Below are 24,307 nucleotides of genomic sequence, written 5' to 3'. Positions count from 1 at the left end.
AGGGAGTCCGCAGCTGATGCACCTCATCTTGTGATCCACTTGGGATCAAACACTGGCATTGCTGCAGACCGATCGAGAGATTCTTTCGACAGACACACTGAGCTGTTCTTGTTCCCTCCACGTGCTTGGAGAATCACATGTGGAGCACTGACAGGGCAAGAGGAAGGAGCCCTCCTTGGGCAGACGGCAGGCCGGAAAAGACCGGCACATACCAGTCAGGGCCTGACCCAGGAAAAAAGCCCTGGAAGAGCTGGGGTGGCCAAGTCGAGGTCAAGAAATTGCTGGAGATTTGAGGGTGAAGCCTGGGAGGGGCAGGTTTATGGAGAGGAGGGACTACAGCAGAATCCTGTGAGCTGAAAACACGTGTAGCAGGTGGTAGAAAGTGCCATCCCACCATAGACAACATATGGAAACCCCTCATGGGGTTTTCGAGGCAAAAGGTATTCAGAGGTGGTTTGCCACTGCCTGCCTCTGCACAACAACCCTGGACTTTCACGATGACCACCCACCCAAGAATTAACCAGGCTGACCCTGCTTATCTTCTGATATCAGATGAGATTAAGCTAGCCTTGGCCACCAGGTCAGGGTAAACTCAGTACATTTAATATAACGATGTCTGAACTGGGCTGAACTGTGCCAACAACCAATTTAGAGATGCCAGTTTTTGATGTACCCTAACTAATCATGGTTAATGGACGGCATTTAGAGTATGTATGTATGTATGTATGTATGTATGTATGGATGGATGGATGGATGGATGGATGGATGGATGGATGGATGGATGGATGGATGGATGGATGGATGGATGGATGGATGGATGGATGGATGGATGGATGGATGGATGGATGGATGGATGGATGGATGGATGGATGGATGGATTTATGTGTTTGTTTTGTTTATTAAATGATTAAATTCAATACCCTGCCATCTCTATCTTAAGCTAGGCTCAGGGCGGCTTACATACACCATTTCTAATACATCCATCATAAAACATTCCAAAATATAATACCTTATATACTCGCGTATAAGTCTACTTTTTCAGCACATTTTTTTGTGCTGAAAAAGCCCCGCTCGACAGATACACGAGTGAGGGTCCCACTTACCCGTAATTCTTGTGTGGCGTTCCCCCTCTCCCGTCTTCACTCTCTCCTGCCTTCTTCTCTGCCTTCACCCTTTCAGCCACTTTCTCTGCCTCTGCTTCGATCTCCTCTGCCTTCTTCTCTGCCTCCCCCCTTTCAGCCACTTTCTCAGCCTCCTTTTCTGCTTCGCTCTCCTCTGCCTTCTTCTCTGCCTCCCCACTTTCAGCCGCTTTCTCAGCCTCCTTTTCTGCTTCGCTCTCTTCTGCCTTCTTCTCTGCCTCCCCCCTTTCAGCCGCTTTCTCAGCCTCCTTTTCTGCTTCGCTCTCCTCTGCCTTCTTCTCTGCCTCCACGCTTTCAGCCGCTTTCTCTGCCTCTGCCTCTGCCTTCTCAGCGGCCGCCAGTGTCTGGCTCTTGGCGGGTGACAGCCAGTCAACCTGGGTGAGCTGGACAAGCTGCGGGATGGAGAGGTCAGTGGCAGAGACCCTGGGATTAGTGAGATGGGGAGTCAGTGGCAGAAACCCCCAAATAGCGCCCGACCGTATCTATTTTTATTTTTGAAATTTACCAGTAGCTGCTGCATTTCCCACCCTAGACTTATACTCGAGTCAATAAGTTTTCCCAGTTTTTTGTGGTAAAATTAGGTGCTTCAACTTATATTCGGGTCGACTTATACATGAGTATATAGGGTATATAAATTGTTAAAACTGCAAAATAAAACAATTCATAAAGAAGGTGACTACAACTGATATGCAAAGGACAGTAACCAACGTTTCTTTAATTGAACTAAGGTTTTGGGCTATGTTTGAACTAAACGCTAGTGTTTACGCAGTTATCTCAAACTATCATCCTGGGACTAAAAAGGGACCTTTCTGAAACAAAGGATAGACACGCACACACATACACAAAGAGTTTGCAAGAATTTGATGATCTGGTGTATAATAGAATTCCAGAATCATCCCAGGCAACATCACCTATGTGCATTTCAGACACAACGTGTCTTCAACGTGCACTCACAGAATCTTTTTCCGGCACTCCACATCACATGAACTGAAGCGTGGCCATGAAAGAGTCCGAGCTAATTCCACATTTTGAGACGGGGCCGCATCCATGCAAGCAAAGGGGAGACATGCTGCATTAAAGAAATTAGGTCACGGCCATTCTGTGCAAAGGGTACGTGACCAGGAAACAGGGCTTCAACTCTGCGCCCAATGGCCTGTTTTGCTGCTTATCATATGATGAGGGCTCGTGGGTGTATTTATTTGGGTGCCTGAGGAGGGCTCGTGGCTTTTGCTGCCGCTCAGCTCCCGCGGGGGTTTTTTAGCAATGCAGAGCATAGCAGAAGACAGCAAACCAAAAGCTACAAGCAAAGTGACCTTCCTTTCCCGAACGGAGACCTTTGCAGCTGCCCACAGGCTGAGCAGGTAATGGTGACAAGGAGGAGAGGGAAGATGCAGCCTTGCTGTGCAGAGGCGAGGCAGGGGGACAACAACATTCTTCAGCCTTGTGCAACAAAGGCGCCAAGCTGCTGGGTGCCCTCTTGGGCACCAGAGAATTTTAAGGACCATTTGTGCAGAGGTTTCACACCCAAGAACTGACAAATCACCCACAACTCCTTGGATGGGAATGCCAGCCTCCAGGTGGGACCCTGGAAACTCACCTCCAGACAGTAGAGATCACTGGAGAAAATTTGATGCTTTGGAGGGCGGGGTTTATGGGCATTGTACCCCACTGAGGTTCCTGCCCTCCCAGGCTCCATCTCCAAGAGTTTCCCAATTTGGGATCTGACAACCAGGCCCCCCCCCCCCCCCCGCCCACATCCTCTGCCAGTGTCCACTGGCAGTCTGTCTTTGGATCCTGAGAATCCAGAGGGCACAGATGTTGCAGATCAACATATCCAGCTGCAAACCATAGGGTCCCTCATATCCAGTGGCAAACCATAGCAAACCAGGATCCAGGTGAAAGATGATAATATGGAAAGCTGTCGTCTTCACGATCCATCCCACACTCCTCGCCTGCCACCTTTCTCTGCCACTTTGCACAGCTCCCGCTGTTCATTTGACGAAGGGAGCGTTGCTGCTTGAGAACTGCTCCCCCCCCCCAAAAAAAAACCCTCTTGCTGTTCTCTAAGGGGTGACTGGACTCGAATCTGGCTCTCTCAATCTGTTCAGAGGGTTTATGACCTGAGCTGGCTGGACAGGGTGGGGGTAGAGGGGGAAGGTCAAGGGTTGTCCACAGCCGGTTAGGGTCAGGTCAGTGGGAGTGAAGGGTTGCTGTAGAATGAAGCTGGGTTGCCTTTCCATTTCTGTTCTCAGGGAGATCTCTTTTTCTCTTCCTCTTTCCCGGCTCTCACTGGCTCCTATCAATATATGCTAACTTGCTCTCTTGAGTTTATTGAAGGAGCCAGAAACCGAGTTCCTCTGGAGGCTGGCCGAGGGACCTGACAGGTGCCAGGTGGTCAGCAGAATCAGGAAGCACCAGCTGGCGGAGGAATGCCAAGGGGCTTGTCTATCAGGGCTTTAAACTGAGGAACCATAGGCATAGTGAGGGGAGCGAGGGGGGCTGTTGCCCTGGGCACCAGGTGCCTGGGAGCATTTGGAAGCCACCCCCACCCCTGCAAAAAAAAACCAACCCTGTGGTTCCTTTAAAATTCAGCTCATGCTTGCTTTCCTTCTAGACAGGCAGCACCAAGGCCGGCTCCCCCACTCCAGTCTCTTGCTCACCTTGATGCCGCTTGGCTAGAAGGAAAGCAAGCACAAGCTGAATTTTAAAGGAACTACAGGATGGGGTTGCAAGGAGGCGGGCGGGTGGGGGGGGGGCACAATTTCCCTTCTTGCCCTGGGTGTCGTTTTCGGTTGCTACACCTCTGTGAAGAACTCCTTTGTAAAATTCCCCTGCAGATTAAACAGAACTGCTTTTCACCATTCCCCTCCAAATCTCCTGTGCAGGAGGATCACCATTTCATTTTATTCTGGGTTGCCACTGATGGGTCTCTCCTCCATGGGTCCACCCAGCGCACTTTTGAAGTTATCTATGCTCAGGATCTTCCTGCCTCCACTGGCACCCACGACCACAGTTTGATTCCCGCCGAGTAAAGACGTTTTGCCTTTTGTCTGCCCAAAAATGGTTTCTCGTCCATTTCATCAGGTGGCCCCTGAGTTCTAGCATTATGGGGCAGGGACAAGAAAAGAGCCCTCTGTAACCCAAGCCTCATTTTCTTGAGGGCAATTTTAACTTGCTTTTCTCTGCTCAGTACTGGACTCTAAGCAGCATATGATGTTGCCTACACACACACAAGCATCAACACAACAGGAAATGGCCCTTTCCATACACACCGCTTAAAATGTTTCAAGACAGGAAATAGAATGTTTCCTTGGTGGAATTCCACACTGTTTTTTTCCCCTCGTTGGTTCCCAAAACATTTCCAAGCAGCTTATTCTCCATTTTATTTGAAAACTCTTTTAAAATGATGCTTTAGAGTGAAACATTTCCAAGCTTTCTTCCCTTGGTGTGTGGTCATCTTTACATTCTATCTTTCCCACTGCTGTTTTCCACGTCTCTGTGCCTTTGCCCAATTTCCCCCCGGGCACTATTTTTTTTGCATCCCTGATCTCAGACTTTTGCCCACTCACCTCTCATTTTTATCATTGGGGGGGTGGGGATCTGTGTGTGTGGAATCTATGAAAGCTCGATTAAACAGAGCAACAGTGTGTTGAAGCAGCGAATTTAGGAAGCATTGCTTCAAATGAGCAGCAAAAAAACCATTTAAAAAACCCTCACAGCAGTCTTTGGTCGTTTCCCCACTTACCATGACCCAATTCCTTTGTTGCGCAAGGCTACTACTCAGCGCCATTATCCGGCGCGGCCCCTTAGGTGCTTTCCCCATGACCCCACGCTTCTGTGCAGGGCCATCAAAAGGCTACTGCTTTTGAGGAGCACCAGGGAATGACGCTACGCTGAGGGGGGGTGCGAGAGCAGCAGCTGCCAAGCGTTGGCGTTGTCGCCGCCCCTCTAGTGGGGAGTGCCGCGGGACCCCGCGCTACTTGGCAACAGTAGCGCGCAGCAGATGGTAAGTGGGAAAACGACCATAACTGTTTGGAGGGGGTGAGTTTGGACAAACCTTGCACTAAAGGGGAGATTGAAAACTTTCTGGAAATGCTGTGATTTGTGCAAAAAGGGCCAGTGTCTTGTTGGTGAGGGAGGAAGCTTGTTTTCTGCTGCTCCGGAGTCTGGGACCAGGAGTCATGGGTTCAAGGTGAAGGAAAAGAGATTCCACCTAAACATCAGGGAAAACTTCCTGACAGTCAGGGCTGTTGGACAGTGGAATACACTACCTTGGAGTGTGGTGGAGTCTCCTTCTTTGGAGGTTTTTAAAGAGAGGCTGGATGGACATCTGTCAGGAGTGCTTTGCTTATATGTTCCTGTATTACAGGGGGTTGGACTTGATGGCCCTTCTGGTCTCTTCCAGCTCTATGATTCTATGGGCCTTTCCCCACTCTCTTCGATCCTCCCTATGCCGCGCGCTGCTCTCAGCGCGCAGCATCCCAGGCGCGTGCCCGGGCGTCCCCACTCTCCTCAAGTAGCGCGGGCTTAAGGTAAGTGGGGAAAGGCCCTATGATTCACTGTCCCCAAGCAGACAACAGATCTACCATTCACAAACTAATGTACAGGGAGAAGAGGGGCACAGCAGGTGACCACAGGCAGGCATTCTCTGAAGCTCAGGGAACTGATCTCTGAAGTCTGGAGATCAGTTGTTACTCCGAGCCTCACCTGGAGGTTGGCTTCTGCTCTGGCATGTGCCAAAATCACGTACCCTACTGCACAAAGTGTGAAAGGGAAAGGGGGCTGACCCCAATTTTAACTATTGGCTTATTCACATCACTACTATCACCCCTCTCCCTTTGATCTTCCAGCAAATCGCTGAATGAGGAAGAGAACCGGAAGCAGTTTGGAAAATGTAATCACAGCCATGGCCACAATTACAAAGGTAAGCGGCTCTCCGCCTCCTGTGTGCTTGGCCAGACATCTCTAGCTGTAGATGGGAGCCAGCGAACTCTGCAGCAGGAGCCCCTGGGAGGAGGCAGCCGGTATCCAAGGGGGCAGGCTGGACAATCCAGGGGAAAGTGCCTCAAACCCATTCTCTGCCATGAGGGTTTCTGCCCCTTCAGACAGGAGGGAATGCTTTGCCCAGCTCTTTGCTGCCTTCTCACGGCTGTGAAATGGAACTATGTCTGTTGGGAACCTGACTTTTCCTGTTTGCTTTTCAGTGATCGTGACTGTACGTGGACAGGTGAGCATTTCAGTTCATTTCTCCTTTTGCAAGGAACACACAAACACAACTGAGAGGGGCACTTTGATAAAAAAATTGGAGATTCACAGAACTCTTGAGGTTTGTCTGGCTGCCTGTTTCAATGCCCAGCTAAGAAGAAGAGGAGTTTGGATCTATACCCAACTTTCTCTCCTATAGGGTGGCTTACAAACACCTTTCCCTTCCTCCCCCCACAACAGACACCCTGTGAGGTAGGCGGGGCTGAGAGAGTTCTGAGAGAACTGTGACTAGCCCAAGGTCACCCACAGGCTTCATGTGGAGGAGTGAGAAAACAAACCCAGTTCATCAGATGAGACTCCAGTGCTCATGTGGAAGACTGGAGAATCAAACCCAGTTCCCCTGATTTCCACCACTCTTAACCACTACACCGTGCCGTTCATGGACTGGAAACCACAGAGATCAGTGTCACAGTAGGACCCAGGTATGGATGGAAGGACTTGGGCCAGTCACATGATCTCAGCCACACCTACCTCACAGGATTGTTGTGTGGATAACATGAGGAGAGAAGAAAGATGTAAGTAACTTTGGATCCCCATTGGGGAGAAAGGTACATATAAATTAAATAAGAATTAAATGAGAATACTGTCCTATCAGATGTTGAACTGGACCAAGTTTCATCTAGTGTATTTCCAGCCACTTACTGGCAGGAAAACAGGGGAAGAAAGAAGTGCATTTCCCCCTGCCAGAGGCGTAGCTCCAAGGGGAAGGGATGCACAACGCACCAGGCGAGCGCCCCTGTGGGCGTGTGGTGAGGGCGTGGCGGGGGCATTCTGGAGCGTGGGGGGGCAGATTACGCACCAGCACACCGGGTGCTTTCCCCCCTTGCTACGCCTCTGCAGCCCCTGCTATTGATATCCCCAGCATAATGTGCATGAATTCTCCATTTTCAACTAATCCCCACTGCAAAACCTGCCAAAGAATTGTAGCATTTGCTGTATTTCCAAAGCTGTGTTAATGGCTGCCTGCTATGTTTTCAGTCGTGGTCCCAGTCTGTGGGATGGTTCTCCCCCTCTTTGGTTTTTAGGAGAGTAGTTTAAAACCTGGTTCAAGTTTAACTCATTGGGAGCTTTGGCCCTTTCCCCACTTACCTTTGTCCAAAGGTTGCTGTGCGCAATTCCCAGCGCGCGCAATTCCTGGCGTGCGCCCCGGCTTCCCCACGGCAGAGCGTGGGGTCATCAAAAGGCGCCATTTCAAAAGGCGCCAGGAATTACGCACTCTGTGGGGGCGCGAGAGAGGCAGCGTCGGGGCGGCTGCGTTCTTGCCGCCCCTGAAGTGGGGAGTGCAGCTGGACCCCGCGCTACTTGAGGAAAGTAGCGCGGGGCTTAAGGTAAGTGGGGAAAGGGCCTTTGTCCTGGTTCAAGTTTTGCTCACTGGGAACTTTATGTGGATTTTGACGCTGGGAAAGGTCTTTTGGTGGATTCGCTGTCTCCTGTTTCCTTTTTGTATATATCTACATTTCTACTTCCTGGGTTTTTGTTTTGCTTTTCTAACGGTGATTTCAACACTGTTTTAAGATGCTTGCGGGTGACTGATGGCCGAAAATTGACTTTAAAGATGTTTCAATGAACACGGTTTAATTTTTTTTTTAATCTTGTCTCCCAGATAAATCCCATCAGTGGCATGTTCATGAACATTTACAAACTTCAGGAGTACATGCGGGTAACTCCGGGATTTTTTACTAAAACCTTTTGTTTCTGTAAGGATTACTGTCTGCCAAACTAGGCAAAGCTGAACTATTCAAAAGAGCTTTTCTATGCAGGTAATGGGGTTGCACTGCACAAAATGGTTTATCAAACCATGATTGGGGACTTGTGGTCTATCATGCCATGTCTAGCTTATTCATGTCATTTCTGTACAGCTTAATGCATCTTGTGAATACTTAGCTTATGTTCAGTTCTTTCAGACAGTTCCAGACTTCTAAAATCCTAATGCATGGGTCACTATGTGTAATCCAGCTTGAGTCTCTGGGAGAAAGGTGGACTATAAATAATGTAAATAAGTAGGCCCAGATTCTGGGGAGAGCAGAGCTCAGCACAAACCTCCATATAAGGAGAAATAGAAGCCCCACCCATAGCAAAGAGCATCTCCCGGACAAACAAGTCATGCTTCTTCGCTCAACAAGAAACTAACTTGTGCGATTCACCCCCACAAAATGCAGGGCTGGTTGCTTGTTCAGTTGGCTTTAAAGGGAAGAAGAAATCCATGGAGCTGCAGAGGATGTACTGATTGATTGATTGATTGCATTTAATATGCTGCCCCTCCCTTTCCAAACTCAGGCAGCTGACAACATATAATCGAGCCTCCCCAATCGGAGACACAGTGTCTCTGAATACCAGTTCCAAAGTCCTTCCAACAACGCAAGGGCATCTCTGTTGCAAGAAGCATGGGGGGGGGGGGGGGGGGGGTAAAATGTTTCCAAGCACTGTAGCCCCCAACCCAGATGCTCCCCCCAATACCACCTTTTTGCAGGTAATTTCCTGTCTAGTAATCCAGGCGCTGACTCCCAGCGTCCCATTTGACTTTCCAGCGCAGTTAGGAGTCTCCTGTTCCTTTCTTTGCAACCCACAATCACCTCTGTTGTTCTTGTTGTGTTCAGGAAGCTATTTTACAACCTCTGGACCACAAGAACCTGGACCAAGATGTGGAATTTTTTGCTGACGTTGTAAGGTAGGTGGGTGGGGAAAACTGGGAGGGGCAGTGATAAAGCCGCTCCTCCTCCGCACTACCTCCAAACATCTCTGTTTTGTGTAAGAAAAGTATGTTCTGTGTTCAGAAAGAAATCCAGCCGATTATTATTAATCATTTTGGCAGGCAGAGGACGTCATTCGTTGTTCTACTTTACAAAATGGGAAACTGGCCATTGATTTATTTGGCCACTGATTTCTGTTCCCCCTAAGTAGCCGAACAAAACTACACAAGATCAGCAGTGCATATACATTTTTACAGAGGCTGGAGAATGGCTAGACACGGCCCGTTAAATCAGCAGGACAACCACAGTAGCCATCATTATCTCAGGCAAGACATTGCTCAAACTTAGCATCCAAGCCAGAAAGCTGCTGCTTTATAGGACCAAGTGAAACCCAAGCCGATTGATTGGATCACCTGGCTGCTGCTGACCCAAAAAGTTGCACTGCCACCTTCTGGCCAGCTGCATAGTTGGTGCTTGAGCACAGCAGAAAGAGACCGGGCATCCCCCCTTCTAGCAAATCCCTTCCGTGGTGCAGACATGCTGTCTGGTTGGGCTGCCCGAGTCCCAGATTAAGATGACTAATTAGCTGTAACATTTATGTAGCCGCCCATGAAGCTGTATAAATCCATGCCTGACAAGTCGCAGAATTCTGCCTTTCTCCCCCCAGAGAACAGACAGAGCAGAGGACAGACTTGATCTGAGGTTAACAGGCAGGTACAAAGGCCTCCAGTCCTGTCTATCAATCCACCTTTACACAGAGCCACACACATCACCGGCATTTCTCTTCATCATCAATCTCTCTGTTCTGTTTTGCAGCACGACAGAGAACTTAGCCATCTACATCTGGAGCAACCTGGAAAAAATCCTCCCGGCAGGATGCCTCTACAAAGTCAAGCTCTATGAATCTGACAAAAATTTCATTGTTTACAAGGGAGAATAAAAATGTTGACAAAGCACGGGACTCTGGCTGGGAGCGGGTTTCCCGTGTGTCATGTTAAGACTCATTCTAGATTCAATTTTGAGAGTCTTTCATGGGAACATTTGCAAGTATTTCCATGAGTGGAATGCGCTGGGGGAGGGGGGGAACAGTCATGTTTGTATAGACTTTAACCATAGAAAAATTGCAGACTTTTTACTAGTCGGGTGGTTAGACCTGCAAAAATGCTCTTCTTGAAGTTAATGACAATTGGAGGGTGGGGGTGGGGGGTGGGGGCTAAGCTGGTTCACATACACACGCGAACTCACACAGCATTCAATAGCCTGCAGCTGAAAATTAGATCCGACACAGTTCAAAGGCACCAGCAAGGTCCACAGTCGGCTGAAATCCTGTAGGCTCATTCCGCACATGCAGAATAATGCACTTTCAAACTGCTTTCAGTGCTCTTTGAAGCTGTGCGGAATGGCAAAATCCACTTGCAAACAGTTGCGAAAGTGGTTTGAAAATGCATTATTTTGCGTGTGCGGAAGGGGCCTTAGTGATTGTTAAGGAAAAGTATGTCCAATCTCCGCTTGGTGCTGAATTTCAGGAACAGTTACCCGGGATGTCTGAATGCACACAGGTTAGCCAGTGCTGGTACAGGATCCCTTGGAGGGGGGGAGGGACTAACTCCGGCTAATGTGTACACCTGCATTTGAACATCATGAGTAACCAGAGTTAAACCATGATTCTCAGCAAGAGAAGGGAGGAGGTGAGATACACACACACACACGCAAAACTGTGGCAATGCTTTCTGTGAACTGTAGTTACAAGCAACATTTGAATACAGCCCATTTGGTCACGTGGATTATCCTGGCCGATTCTCGGGGGCCTTGTACTCTCTCCTCCAGCCGAAAGCTTGAGAATTAAACACTTCCCTTTTCAAGGCAAATCCTAGTTTTGTCTGTGTCCAAATCTGAAACCACAGTTTGCTCTCTTCTGTTCAAACCAAGGTTAAACCAGAGTTCGGAATCCTTGTTCAGAGGGAAAAGGGGAAAAAAACTGCAAATCATTGGATACAAAAAATGGATGTTCTCATCAGCAAGGGCTGTGCCCAGTGGCAAGAGAGCCTCGGAACACGAATGAGCACACGTGGCTCGTTCACATAACAAACTGTTTTTTCTCAGTGGCCATTTATGCATGCACCACTTACCCCGTGGTTGTTTGCTTCGCAGTTGGGTTTTCCTGTGGTTATTTTTGCTTGCACGGGGATCTTCCTCCTGTGAAGGGTCCCCAGCTGAACCGTCATTCCCCGCCCCTTGCCACTTCTTTGTTGTTTCCATGTGCGGAGGTTGCCTGTCTATTTTCCCCCCTGCTGTCTTTGGTCTAGCGTTACTTCACTACACCTGGTCAACATCAGTGTTAAAAAAGGCTCTTCTGATCATCCTGAAATGGTGGCCCAAAGAGAGGCATGAGCTGCTGTGGTGTGGGCAGGGAAAAGTGAAGAAGTGCAAGAAAACCCAGAGAAAGCTTAACACATGTGGAGCTCCTTCGCTTTCCCTGCAAAAGGAGAGAAAAGTTGCAGGGTTTGGGGAACTGCAGAGATTCTCTGATCTGAAAGCAGGCGAGTCCCAAAAGAAGAAGAAGAGTTGGATTTATATCCCCTCCCCTCCTCTCCTATGGGAGACTCAAAGGGGCTTACAAACTCCTTTCCCTTCCCCCCTCACAACAAACACCCTGGAGAGAGGGACAGAGAAAAGGTATGCATAACCGAGAATCCAACCCAAAGGGAATGCATACACAATGCAAAGGAGATCAAAAGTGCATAACCGAGAATCCAACCCAAAAAGAATGCATACACAATGCAAAGGAGATCAAAAATGCATAAACGGCCACCATGTCTGACCTTTGCCACTCTGTTCTAAAGTGGTGTGAGATTCTCTCCAGAGACCTGAACATATAAAGGTCCATTTGAACATTTGGAAACCATCACACATGGTTGTAGCCATCAAATAATGCAGCAACATGGCTCAAACCTCCCCCACCCACCCCCGCCCAATGTCATAAATGGTGCAAATAATCTGGCAGCAGATCTTCCTTGACTAAGACGCTCAGTCGATGGTTAATTGGGCAGCCCATGACACCAGGATTTGTACAACGCAAGATGTTTTATTTAATAAACAAAAACCTGGACACGGGAACATTTTAAGGGCTATTAACTTTATGTATCTGATCTGACAGGAAACTCTATGCTATATTAATGCTTGGAAGGTATTTCCCACCGTTGTTTCTGCCCGTTAACGAGTGAGATGCATCATTTCACCACAGTAAACGTCACGGCCAGAAAACAGAGGCTAAAGACGGAGTTTGTAGAAAATGACCCATGAAGCCGGGGGTGGGGGTGGGGGGTGAGTGGGGGCTCTAAAAGGAGTCCGTGTCCATCTCCCACAGACCAGATGTGCTCTGCTGCTCCATTGCCTCCGGTCCTGGCCACACATGCTGCCAATGCGGCATTCCTAATCTCTGTGCTCTCCAGAAATGACCGTACTGGAGCTAAGAAATGGCAAATGCAGTTCAATGTAGCAAAATGTAAAGTGATGCACATTGGGGCAAAAAATCCAAACTTCACATACACGCTACAGGGGTCAGTGCTATCAGTCACAGACCAGGAAAGGGAATGTCAACTCAGTGCATGGCAGCTGTGAAAAAGGCAAACTCTATGCTGGGGATCATTAGGAAAGGAATTGAGAATAAAACTGCAAAGATTGTCATGCCCTTATATAAAGCCGTGATGCGACCGCACTTGGAGTCCTGTGTCCAGTTCTGGTCGCCACATCTCAAAAAGGATAGCGAAGAGATAGAAAAAGTGCAGAGAAGGGCAACGAGGATGATTGAGGGACTGGAGCACCTTCCCTATGAGGAGAGGCTGCAGTGTTTGGGACTCTTTAGTTTGGAGAGGAGGCGGCTGAGGGGGGATATGATTGAAGTCTACAAAATTATGCATGGGGTAGAAAATGTTGACAGAGAGAAATTTTTCTCTCTTTCTCACAATACTAGAACCAGGGGGCATTCATTGAAAATGCTGGGGGAAAGAGTTAGGACTAATAAAAGGAAACACTTCTTCACGCAACGTGTGATTGGTGTTTGGAATATGCTGCCACAGGAGGTGGTGATGGCCACTAACCTAGATAGCTTTAAAAGGGGCTTGGACAGATTTATGGAGGAGAAGTCGATTTATGGCTACCAATCTTGATCCTCCTTGATCTGAGATTGCAAATGCCTTAACAGACCAGGTGATCGGGAGCTACAGCCGCAGAAGGCCATTGCGTTCACATCCTGCCTGTGAGCTCCCAAAGGCGCCTGGTGGGCCACTGCGAGAAGCAGAGAGCTGGACTAGATGGACTCTGGTCTGATCCAGCTGGCTCGTTCTTATGTTCTTATTTCTTCCAGTCCGCTTGGTGCAGTGGTCCGAGTGCAGGACTGGGATCTGGGAGATCCAGGTTCAAATCCCCACACTGCCAGGGAAGCCCGCTGGGTGATCTTGGGCTGGTCACTTTCTGTCTAACCTCTCCCACAAGGTTGTTGTGAGAATCCCATGGAGAGGGGTGGAATGCAAGCCTCTTGAAAAGAAATGATATAGAATCAATAAAATGTTGGGATTGCTCAGGGTGAAAGCAGACCAGAGGCAGGGGGGTGCCTGGCTGGTGTGAGGGTGGGGCCGCAGCTCAGGGGCAGAGTGGCAGCTTTACATATAGAAGGTTCAGGTTCAGCTTCCGGCATCTCTAAGTAAAAGGATCAGGCAGCAGCTGGTGGGACAAACCTTTAGCTGAGATCCTGGACAGTCACTCAGTAAACCAGGAGTGTGACTCAGCATAAGGCGGCTTCATGTGTTTAAGCGCTACACATGGCATTCCCGCAATGCAGGATCCTAATCTGAGCTGGGATCACTGTGCAGGACAGAGGGGGCTTTAGCAGGGGAATAACTACCGGTAAGTAACACAGTTCCCAGGGCTCGCCATGGGTGCCGCCCCCCAGCTGTGTCCCGTCCCCTCATAACAGTGCTCCACGCCGAACTTGGTGTAGTTGACTGCTGTCACCAGAGCTGGCTGCCCCCCCCCCCCCAAGTCTTCAGGGAGCTCAGGAGCGTGACCATCTGGGCTCACGCCACCTTGAACTTCATGTGGAGTCTGGGAGGGGCACAGCCCATGTGATGCTGCCTTTAAGCCTTACCCCTAAATAATCCTAAAACTCTGAAATCTGCCCTGCTGAGAGAGTATACAGACTTGCATGTTTCTTGCAATAGGCCAAATAGGAGCCCCACAGGGTCATTTGGGGGGTCAGGGAGAAATGGAGAAGGACTTCAAATCCCCTTCCTCCTGCATCACCACCCCTGTCTGAATTGGCACCCTGAATTGCCTCCCATCCCCCCACACCCCAAAAGAAACAGGAGGTTTGGCAGCTCTATCCACAGGACTCCCCGAGTGCTGCCCAGTTTGGCCCCTTCTGAAAGAGTTCAGACTATGGGTATCTGTAACACACAATAATTTATCTTTATAAGCAGTGCTCGCATATAAGATCTACTGTTTAATTGACAAAGGCTGATTTTAAAAAATCTCTACATGACTTCCATAAACTACCCTGTGACGCTGTTGAGATACATTTTGTTCTCTGAAAACGGCGTCCTACTTTGGTCAACTTCCCTAGGTCCCATTGACATCTGGAACTTTCTTCCACAGAGCATGCCACGGCACTGATCCTGTTCCCATACATGCACCTAGTTGGGGCCTCTGGACAGTGAAGACGCCCCAGGTTCATCAGACTGGGCACCCTGGGAAGTTTGTCATTTGTTATCAGTTTGGGTTTCTTTATTTACATAGGGATTTCTTATGTCAAGTCTCTGCTGGTTTCAACTGTAAACTGCTTTCAGCAATAAGAAAAAACAGTATAGGAATATAGTAAGAGGTAGAGTAAGTGAATAAACAAATATGTAACTTGTTTTGATGGTCTGTTTTAGGCTTTGTTTGCATGCTGTGATCTGGTATATGTGCTGCCATGAAGTATTTTCTGGTCCAGTGTGATTTACCCTTCTCATGTTCAGCTAAATCACTAGATGCAAATCTGGCAGATGACCCCCAGTAATGCCCAAGTAGGGTGTGGATGCATCAGCCCTTACTCTCCTGTTGATGCAGAGACTCCAGTAGGCCCAGGTATACTGTCTCTGAAGAAGGCCCTTCTTTGACCAAACCTCGATGAATTTGTCTCATCTCATAAGAACATAAGAACATAAGAACAAGCCAGCTGGATCAGACCAGAGTCCATCTAGTCCAGCTCTCTGCTACTCGCAGTGGCCCACCAGGTGCCTTTGGGAGCTCACATGCAGGATGTGAAAGCAATGGCCTTCTGCTGCTGCTGCTCCTGAGCACCTGGACTGTTAAGGCATTTGCAATCTCAGATCAAAGAGGATCAAGATTGGTAGCCATCTCTTTTTATAAAGCCCTCTGTGCCAGTGGTGAGCTCTTATATTCTCTACACTTTATGAAAAACAGGAAAACTCCATAGGTCCACAATAAAAAAAAGCATTTAACTCAAACCTCGATGAGAAGAATCTGCCACAATGATGTTCCAGTTTCGCATTTATACAGCACTTGAGAGTATTCAGACCATTTTATTTATTTATTTATTTTATTTGTTAGATTTATAGATTTTGCATACATTATCTCTGCAGTTCTTATAACAATCCTGTTAAATAGGGCAATATTATCTCCATAATTTAGACGGTGGGGAAATATCAGAGAGCGGCTTAAGGCAGGCCTCTTAATGACATCACAACAGAAGTAAGATCTGAAGCGTAGACACTGTACTTTGTCTGAATCTTGACCGGAAATTAAAAAATTTTCTCGTACCCCCGTGCGTTTAACAGATATGATGTGACGGAGAATTTGCATCTTCAAGAAATGGAATGTTTCAGTGAAGAGCCATCAAGAGAACAACGAATCCCCAAAGCACAGAGCTGCGTCAGGGAGCCACTTCTAGCCAAAATACTATCATTCTCTTAAATTATATTTTGAAAAAAAATTATCCACGCAGCAACACTTATCTGATGAAGTTCATCAATCCACTGGGTAGGTTCCTTCTCCAAGGACAGATTAAGGCACTGAGACACGAAACCCCGTTACTTCTTCGGAAGAGTCTCCTCTCCCTTGTAGACAACAATGTTCTTGTCTGTCTCGTACACTTTGACTTTATAAAGAGTCCCCTTCGGGAGATGTTTCTGGAGATTTTCCCAGATGAACACAGCAACGTTCTCCGTGGTGCTAGGAGCAAAATCACCAGAGTTTGTTTTTCAGTCCTGACAGTTACATTTCTGAATTTGGCACACAGGTTGAGACTGTGCCTGCACTAGAAAGAAAACCCGTTCCCATTGGCTGCAGTCTTTTGTTTTGGTGGTTCGTTGTCCAAGGGTGCTCCCTTTACCACCAACAAACACCACCTTCCTTACATCTTGTCTTGGTTTTCTTTACATTTTAGGTTTCATCAGCAATACCTTCTAACAAAGTGGATGTAGAGTGGGAACGCTGTCACTACAAACTAGAAAATCGCAGCTCTGATATTTTTTTCAAAAAAAATGCTACATTCTAGCTCTCCTCATCACTACAGAAAATGTCACAAGCGTGCAGGCGGCACATAATACATGACAAGAAATGAAAGGGGAAATCGGAAGAGCAGTTTTCTTGCTGTGATGGGGTTTGCACAGAAGGAACAAAGTGATATTCTTTTTTTGCATGACAAGAACGTAAGAAAGGTAAATGTGCAGAAGCGGAATTCAAAAGCCTCTGTCTGGCATGATTAAGGGTGGCGCCTTAAGATTCACCTACCTTACAACATCAGCAAAGTACGGGACATCCTTATCCAAATTTTTGTGGTCAAGAGGATCCATGATAGCTTCCTGAGGATAGAGAGAAGGGAAGTCACATACGTGCTGCACGGTGGGGCATGACAATTCCAACCCTTGGCTTCAAGAACTGCCACGTCTTCAAAAGTGTTTCAGTGCTGCTCTCTCCAACCTGGCCCCTTCCCACCTCAAACACAGTTGTAGGACTTCCCTCAATCCTAGGCCCCTTCCGCACACGCAAAATAATGCGTTTTCAAACCACTTTCACAACTGTTTGCCAGTGGATTTTGCTATTCCGCACAGCTTCAAAGAGCACTGAAAACAGTTTGAAAGTGAATTATTCTGCATGTGCGGAATGAGCCCTAAATTCCTGCCAGTGAGCCTAACCCCTAACCCCTCCATGCCACCCTGCCTCTAGTTTTGGTGACTGAAGTATCACCTGCCTCTTTGGTTCCATCCACTTTCTGAAAAGAGTGGCTGCTTTCGTGTGACACCCGGAGACGAGGGCGATTTCAATTCAGCACACATCAGCTGCTTCTTCTCTCGTGCCTTCTGGGTCCTGCAAAGTACTGCCCCTTGATGCCAACAGCTAACATTTGGCAACCAGCATGAATACAGTGTCATTACCTGCATGTAGTCTTTTAAATCTGTGAGGTTGATCACCATTCCTGTCACTGGATCGATCTACAAGACAAAGGAGACCCATCTTGAACTGAGGGCCTTGGAAGTCCCTCCGGGAGCTACGGAGCTTGATTCTGAGGCCCAGCAAGGCTGTGCTTACCAGTCAGCAATTCATTTTACACAAGAGTAACCTGAAAGTGGGGATAGTGGCCAGACCCTCACCTCACACCTTGCAAGAGGACAGCGTTCATTCCTGCCATTCTGAGTTACCCCTCCCCTCATTCCAGTGGGGGGAGGGGAATCAGCCAAAGGCCCAGGTGAAGAGGCTGCTTTTCACCGTGCTAAAACCCCAAGAGAGAAGACACCTGACAGGCCTCTAGAGGGAGGGCAATCTACAGTGCAGGGGCCACGGTTGAGAAGGCCATCTGGGCTGCTCCCACCACCCTCATCTCTGAAGGGGTAGGGGCAGTAGAGGGATAAGTTTGCTTGTGGCCATCTTGTGTGCATCCTCTTCCAGAAGGATCCCCGTCCTGAAATCCCACGCAGCCCTCCCACCATTCTGAGGGCTTCGGTTCGGAAAACAGCCCCAAAGCAAAACAAAAAATTGGAGAAGTAACCACAAAATTCCTGCAGCATGTGAAATGCCAAGTAGGGTGGTTTTAAAAAGGGCTTGGACAGATTGATGGAGGAGAAGTCGATCTGTGGCTACCAGTCTTGGTCTGCCTTGATCTGAGATTGCAAATGCCTGAGCAGACCAGGTGCTCAGGAGCAGCAGCAGCAGGAGGCCGTTGCTTTCACCTCCTGCATGTGAGCTCCCAAAGGCACCTGGTGGGCCACTGCGAGTAGCAGAGTGCTGGACTAGATGGACTCTGGTCTGATCCAGCAGGCCAGTTCTTATGTTCTTATGGTTGACAACACAGCTGTCAGGCCCTGGGACCAATATGGCAATTGAGGGAACAGAGGCCCCCCTGAGGGCTGGAGGGGGGGAATACAATTATGGAAAAGGTTTCAAACATTTTTATACACACACAAAAATTATTAGACTTCCCGATGTGGAGTGGGGGGACCTATCCTTGCATTTGAGTAACAGCAATAATTCATCATAAATAAGCCATCGTGGGTCCATGGATTCTTGGTGCCAAGATTATTCCTCCCCTTCACTGGGGCAGGACTGAAAAGGTCTGCAGTGGCTTTTGGTGGCGGGGGTGGTCACTATGCCTTGGAAGCAGAGATGAAACAGGCTGGGTGCGCACCCAAGTGACCTTGTGCGCTGGAAGGATCCAAGCTCCACAATCATGAGGGGAAGCTCAATTTTTGGCCCTCCACTCAAAAACACATCAGAACATTTTCTGCGTCTTAAGGGAATTATGGGTTTTTTAAAAAACAAGGCAGTGATTGTCTGGAACCTAGAACTGTGATGCCGGAGCCAAAGGACCTGGAACATTTTGAGCCTCTTGAAAAACCACACTTACCTTTCCCCGCACAGTTACTTCCACTAGAAAGAAAGAAAAAGAAAATACCTAGTTATGAGCAGAGCATGGCAAAGAGACAATTAAAAGAAAACCAAAGAGACGCCAAGTCAAGTCAAGACAACTAAGAAGGGTCTGAACGTACAGCCAACGATCGGTTCAAAAAACAAACTTACAATTCAGCTTCCTTTGCTCACTTTAATTAAAAAAAAAAGATTAACAAAAATAACATACAAATGATTCTCCAATCAAGGAGAAAACGATATGCCTGTGATTTACTGTCATGCTGAGAGAAAGGGAACTCTGATACGTGGAGTAGTTGTTTCGCAGCGACACATTTCCTATCTTGCATTTCACAACACTGCAGACAATCTGGAAGGTATGGATACCACAGAGAAACGAAAAAGTAGTTTGTGATTTCATCCGGGGGGGGGGGGGGGTATAGCTCTTCCAGACACAAGGGTCCAACATTTCTGTCTTCATATAATTTGTAGTTTGTCTACTTATACACATAAAAACAGAGAACACACTTGACTACCTTCAGCCTTACAGATCTGTTCTGCTAAGAGCCCTCTACAAAGGCAAAAGGAGCCTTATGCTAACATACCAGGTTCTGCTTTTTGCCAGAGGAAAAGCAGAGTGCAAATAAATAAATAAATGTATTTGGACAGATCAGACCAAGAATCAAGGCTGAGCATCCTGTGTCCAACAGTGGCTGAACAGATAACCCAAAAAAGCCCAGTACCTGGGCATCAGGGTCACAGCATCCTTCCCATCATCATCATCATCACCACCACCACCACCACCACCACCACCACTACCACCCCTTCTCCAGCCCTCTTGGGGATCTCCATGGTTGTTCACAGTTAGAATGTTTGACAAAAGGAAAACCACTGAGCTCTGTCTGTTTTCTCCTCTCCCAGCATATTAGAACTGGGGGCCATCCAATGAAGCTGACGGGCAGAAGATTCAAGATGTGCAAAAGGAAATACTTCTTCACACAGCAAGTGACTAAAATGTGGAATTCGTGGCTAGAAAATGTAGTGATGACCACATTCATTGATAGCTTTAAAAAGGAATTGGACAGATTTATGGAGGAGCCATAGTGACCAAAGGGAACCTCGACATTCAGAGGCAGTCAAACTCTGAATCCCAGTGCCAGGAGGCAACGTCAGGAGAACGCCTTGGCCTCTGTGCCCTGTTGCTGGACCTCCAGAGGAATTGGTTTTGGTGGGTTTTCCAGGCTATGTGGCCGTGGTCTGGTGGATTTTGTTCCTAACATTTTGTCTGCATGTGTGGCTAGCACCTTCAGAGGTGAATCACAGTCTGTTACAAACTGAAGATGCGAGCCACAGATGCAGGCAAAACGTTAGGAACAAGATCCACCAGACCACAGCCACGCAGCCCGGAAAACCCACCAGAACCAGTTGAATCCAGCCAAGAAAGCCTTCGACAATCCAGAGGAATCGTTTGGCCACTGTGTGAGACAGGATGATGGATTAGATGGACTGTCGTGGGTCTGATCCAGCAGGGCTCTTACGTTCTTCTGTTTATTCAATCTAGAGTCCAAAAGTCACATGGATTTTGCAAGAAACTTTAATGAGCAGGGAAGGTCAGCACAGCTTCCTCTCCTCCTGGTCACTGGTACAGGGCACTGTTTTCCATACAGAAGGTCCCAGACTCAAAACCTCCTATCTCCCATCACTGGTGTTGGAAAAGACAATTCTCAGAGATCATGGAAAGCCACTGCCATTTACAATAGACAGCGCAGAGCGAGATGGACCAGCACAAAGCACCTTTTGTGTGGATTTTCGATTGCGACGTTTCTCCCAGATAACTGCTGCACAGAAGAAAACCTTTTCACTTGGAATCATCCTGACCTTCGTAATTGCAAGCAAGAAGCTAAGATACCATGTAGAGAAAGAAGAATAAATTTCACAGACCAGGTTGTGAAGCAAAAAATGCGGCTGAGCCCCACAGCGCTAGAGTCTCAAACCAGCAGAGCTCGGATTAAATGACCTCCTCTGGGTTTTCAAACTATGGAAGTCAAAAACGACCCTGGGGCAGGGAACTAATGAACTAGATAGATGGTCCTCACCTTTATAATTATGGCCATGCCCGTTGGGGTTATTACACTTCCCAAAAAGTTTCCGGTTTTCTTCATCACTCAGTGATTTACTGCAGGGCAAGAAAAATGCATTACAGAACCAGTTGCAAGCAGATGATTTCTCCTGAAATGTGTTCCTCTTGTACACGCACAATGCACTTGTTCACTAGCATGATGAGGCAACTTACAATGCAATCCTTTGTCAATTCTGATATTATTGGCGGCAGCTCCACAAATCAGCTGTCACTTGACTGTGATGCACACGCACAAAGACTGGAGTAACTCTGTTTGGATTGCCCTGTTAGATCTCCACTACAGTTTAGTGCTATGTGTTATGCAGTCGTTGAATGTTGAGGGCCCAAGTTCAAATTCCCGCTTAGCCAGGAAGCCTAAACCATCTCACAGGGTTGTTGTGCGAGGATAAAGAGGAAGGGGGAAAGTACCTTCTATACTAGTGGTTCCCAGAGCATTTGGGAATATGCAAAAAAATACATAATAGGTTTGCTACTATGGGGTACAATTTTAGGGAAATGGGTTGCCAAGGGGAATGCAAGTGAAAAAAAAGTTGGGAACCACTGGCCCACACTGCCCTGAGTTCCTTGGAGAAGGAGAGGGCAAAAAAGCAACAATGACCTGTTGCTCAGGAATGTGGGAGGAAGGGGACTCAGAACACACTCAGAGGCACTTCCCCTTGTCTTCAGATGCTGCCAGGGCTCAGTTCTGTGGTTCAGCCCTGAGCAACAGCGAAGCCCCCAAAACCTCCTCTCCGAGACCACCACGAAAACCCAGCAGCAGATTCCATTCCTTTCTTCCAGGAGAGCTGCAGCAGCAGCATCCGGGCCAGGAAGTACGAAGCATCTCTGCCAGCGCTTGCAGCCTCATTCTCTCCATCTCATCTGCGATATGGGAACAAGGCTGGCCTGCCTTACAGGGCGTCTCGCGAACCTGTCTTTGTGTAGACGGCTCGAAACACTCCGTTTGCATGATCTTGTATGCAATACAACAGCCCTGTAAAGTAGGCCAGCCTTGTTCCCATTATCGCAGATGAGAAGAGAAAGAACGATGTAAACGAACGACCGCCGGATTAACCCTTCCGCTCCCTAATTCACCTGCGCATGCGCGCAAGTTTAACTCGACCCTGAGTTTGGGGGGACCCGCTGGAGATGGGGGTGCTTCCCGCCCTCCGCCCCGCCGGTCACCTGTGCAGCCGGTGGGAGGCGCTGAAGCAGAGGCGGCGGGAGACCCTGGCCAGGCAGCTAGGCCCGTCGCGACCTTCAGGCGGCGCCATAGCAGCGCCAGCCCAAAGTTTCTCCCTGCGACTACAATGCGCATGCGCCAACTGCTTAGCGCATTCTCTGTGGCAGCCACTGAAGCCTCCTCTGCCCTTCCTTTGGACTTTGGAAACAGCTGATTTGGAAAGCCTGTTTCCATGGTGACGTATTGAAGCAGAAGATGCTTTAATTCACTTTGGCATTATTAGTATGGCGCACTTTGCCCAGAATACTTTATTTGGGTCAACAAACAAGAGCTTTGTGGCACTTTACATTTCATTCCCAGTGCAAGTTTCATGAATTAGAGCCCACTACTTCAGAATTCAGATGCAGGGAGCGAATCTTCAGCAAGCAGCTATTTTATGTAGTTTACCTAAAATGGATGTCCAGTTAGGAGCCATTCATTGTGACTGGAGAAAACTATGCAAAGGTTTTCTGTGTAGGGCTGTAGGCAATAGAATTGCACAGTACTAAATGAGTTACAAATTAGCTAAATCATTAGGGACTAATCTGGTGTGTTTAGCTCACTGAAACTAGGATCAGAGTAGATACTTTTTGGATCATTTAATGTGTTGTGTTAAGACTTATGCTGTGCTTCAATTCTGTTTTTGGATTTTTGATTGGTTCTACAATATCAAACAAACAAATACCCTAGTTCTATTGTGCTTTTCATTGAATAACCCATCCTGTTAATTCTGTGTCCCAGTGATAAAGTCAGACTGTAAATGACATTTTTAATGGATTATTGCTAGACAGGATGTAATGCTGGGTTGTAACAAGAAGATCATAAAATCATTGAGCTGGAAGAGACCCCAAGGGCCATCAAGTCCAACCCCCTGCAATTCAGGAACACACAATCAAAGCACTCCTGACAGATGGCCATCCAGCCTCTCTTTAAAAACCTCCAAAGAAGGAGACCCCACCATCTTCTAAGGCAGCATATTCCACTATCAAATAGCCCTTACCATCAGAAAGTTCTGGATATTTAGGTGGAATCTCTTTTTCTGTACCTTTAATCTGTTACTCTTTGTCCCAGTCTCTGGAGCAGCAGAAAACAAGCTCGCGCCTTCATCAACATGATATCCCTTCAAATACTTAAACATGGCTATCATGTCACCACTTAACCTTCTCTCCTCCAGACTAAACATACCCAGCCCCTACGTTCAGAGGTGGGATCCAGCAGGTTCTCACAGGTTCCCGAGAGTAGGTTACTAATTATTTGTGTATGCCAAGAGAGGTTACTAATTGGTGATTTTGCCACGTGATTTTTGCCTTAGTTATGCCCCTCCTCTCAGCAGTAGCGCGCAGAACTTGAAGCAGTCTAGCAGGAGGTGCACCGGCGTGTGTGGCAGCCTGCGCCTGCGTGCATTCGTTTCCTGCCCAAGGACCGGCGCAGTGGCTGCGTCCTTGCCACAGCCCCACCCAGGAATGCCCGGACGCGCCCCCGTCGTGCCCCGCTCAGCCCCATTGGCACTACACCACAGTTTGAATCCCACCACCATGGGAACCTGTTACTAAAATTTTTGGATCCCACCACTGCCTACGTTTCTCCTCATAGGGCATGAATTCCAGACCTTTTATCATTTTGGTTGCCCTCCTCTGGACCCTTTCCAGCTTGTCAATATCTTTCTTGAATTGTGGTGCCCAAAACTGGATATGGTATTCCAGGTGAGATCTGGCCAAAGAAGAATAGAGTGGTACTATTACTTCCCTTGATCTAAATACTATTCTCCTATTGATGCTGCCCAGAATCACATTGGCTTTCTTGGCTGCCCCATCACACTGTTGACTCATGTTCAGCTTGAGGTTTACTAAGACTCCCAAATCCCTTTCACGTGTACTGATATCAAGATCTTTATAGTCCGGTAGCAGTGCCAACTACAGTGCATAGTTCCTGCCAATTCCTCATAATTTCCTTACCCTATTAGGGGAACAGC

General features: G+C 47.9%; 2 protein-coding genes across 3 annotated transcripts; one reads left to right on the top strand and one right to left on the bottom strand.

The window, feature by feature from the left end:
• The first annotated feature begins 2,248 nt into the window (after positions 1-2,248).
• LOC125441766 (6-pyruvoyl tetrahydrobiopterin synthase-like) lies at positions 2,249-10,098 on the top strand. Its single transcript, XM_048512643.1, has 6 exons — positions 2,249-2,500; positions 5,990-6,063; positions 6,344-6,366; positions 8,008-8,064; positions 9,002-9,072; positions 9,911-10,098. Exons 1-6 carry the CDS (start codon positions 2,403-2,405, stop codon positions 10,032-10,034), a joined length of 447 nt encoding a protein of 148 aa, XP_048368600.1. The 5' UTR covers positions 2,249-2,402; the 3' UTR covers positions 10,035-10,098.
• Positions 10,099-15,673: 5,575 nt separating this feature from the next.
• Positions 15,674-22,430, bottom strand: PTS (6-pyruvoyltetrahydropterin synthase). 2 transcript variants are annotated; one of them, XM_048512641.1, is made up of 6 exons: positions 22,299-22,430; positions 21,091-21,170; positions 18,996-19,018; positions 17,530-17,586; positions 16,886-16,956; positions 15,674-16,324 (listed from the first exon to the last, which is right to left on the bottom strand). In XM_048512641.1, exons 1-6 carry the CDS (start codon positions 22,385-22,387, stop codon positions 16,183-16,185), a joined length of 462 nt encoding a protein of 153 aa, XP_048368598.1. In that variant the 5' UTR covers positions 22,388-22,430; the 3' UTR covers positions 15,674-16,182. The 2 variants fall into 2 exon arrangements, with proteins under 2 accessions (XP_048368598.1, XP_048368599.1); XM_048512642.1 differs by having other exon boundaries at positions 22,209-22,310.
• Positions 22,431-24,307: the final 1,877 nt, after the last annotated feature.

This window comes from Sphaerodactylus townsendi, linkage group LG12, assembly GCF_021028975.2.
Source record: "Sphaerodactylus townsendi isolate TG3544 linkage group LG12, MPM_Stown_v2.3, whole genome shotgun sequence".
NCBI lineage: Eukaryota > Metazoa > Chordata > Lepidosauria > Squamata > Sphaerodactylidae > Sphaerodactylus > Sphaerodactylus townsendi.
Note: the sequence above shows the minus strand (reverse complement) of the source record. Positions and strands in the feature narration are given on the sequence as shown.

Bases quoted from the DNA above. Each gene is read 5' to 3' on its own strand.
- LOC125441766 (XM_048512643.1), top strand. From the start codon at position 2,403: ATGCAGAGCATAGCAGAAGACAGCAAACCAAAAGCTACAAGCAAAGTG. The intron at 2,501-5,989 runs GTAATGGTGACA...TTGATCTTCCAG, and splicing joins GCTGCCCACAGGCTGAGCAG to CAAATCGCTGAATGAGGAAG. The intron at 9,073-9,910 runs GTAGGTGGGTGG...TCTGTTTTGCAG, and splicing joins TTTTTTGCTGACGTTGTAAG to CACGACAGAGAACTTAGCCA.
- PTS (XM_048512641.1), bottom strand. From the start codon at position 22,387: ATGGCGCCGCCTGAAGGTCGCGACGGGCCTAGCTGCCTGGCCAGGGTC. The intron at 16,957-17,529 runs GTAATGACACTG...CTCTATCCTCAG, and splicing joins ATTTAAAAGACTACATGCAG to GAAGCTATCATGGATCCTCT. The intron at 16,325-16,885 runs GTAGGTGAATCT...TTTTGCTCCTAG, and splicing joins TACTTTGCTGATGTTGTAAG to CACCACGGAGAACGTTGCTG.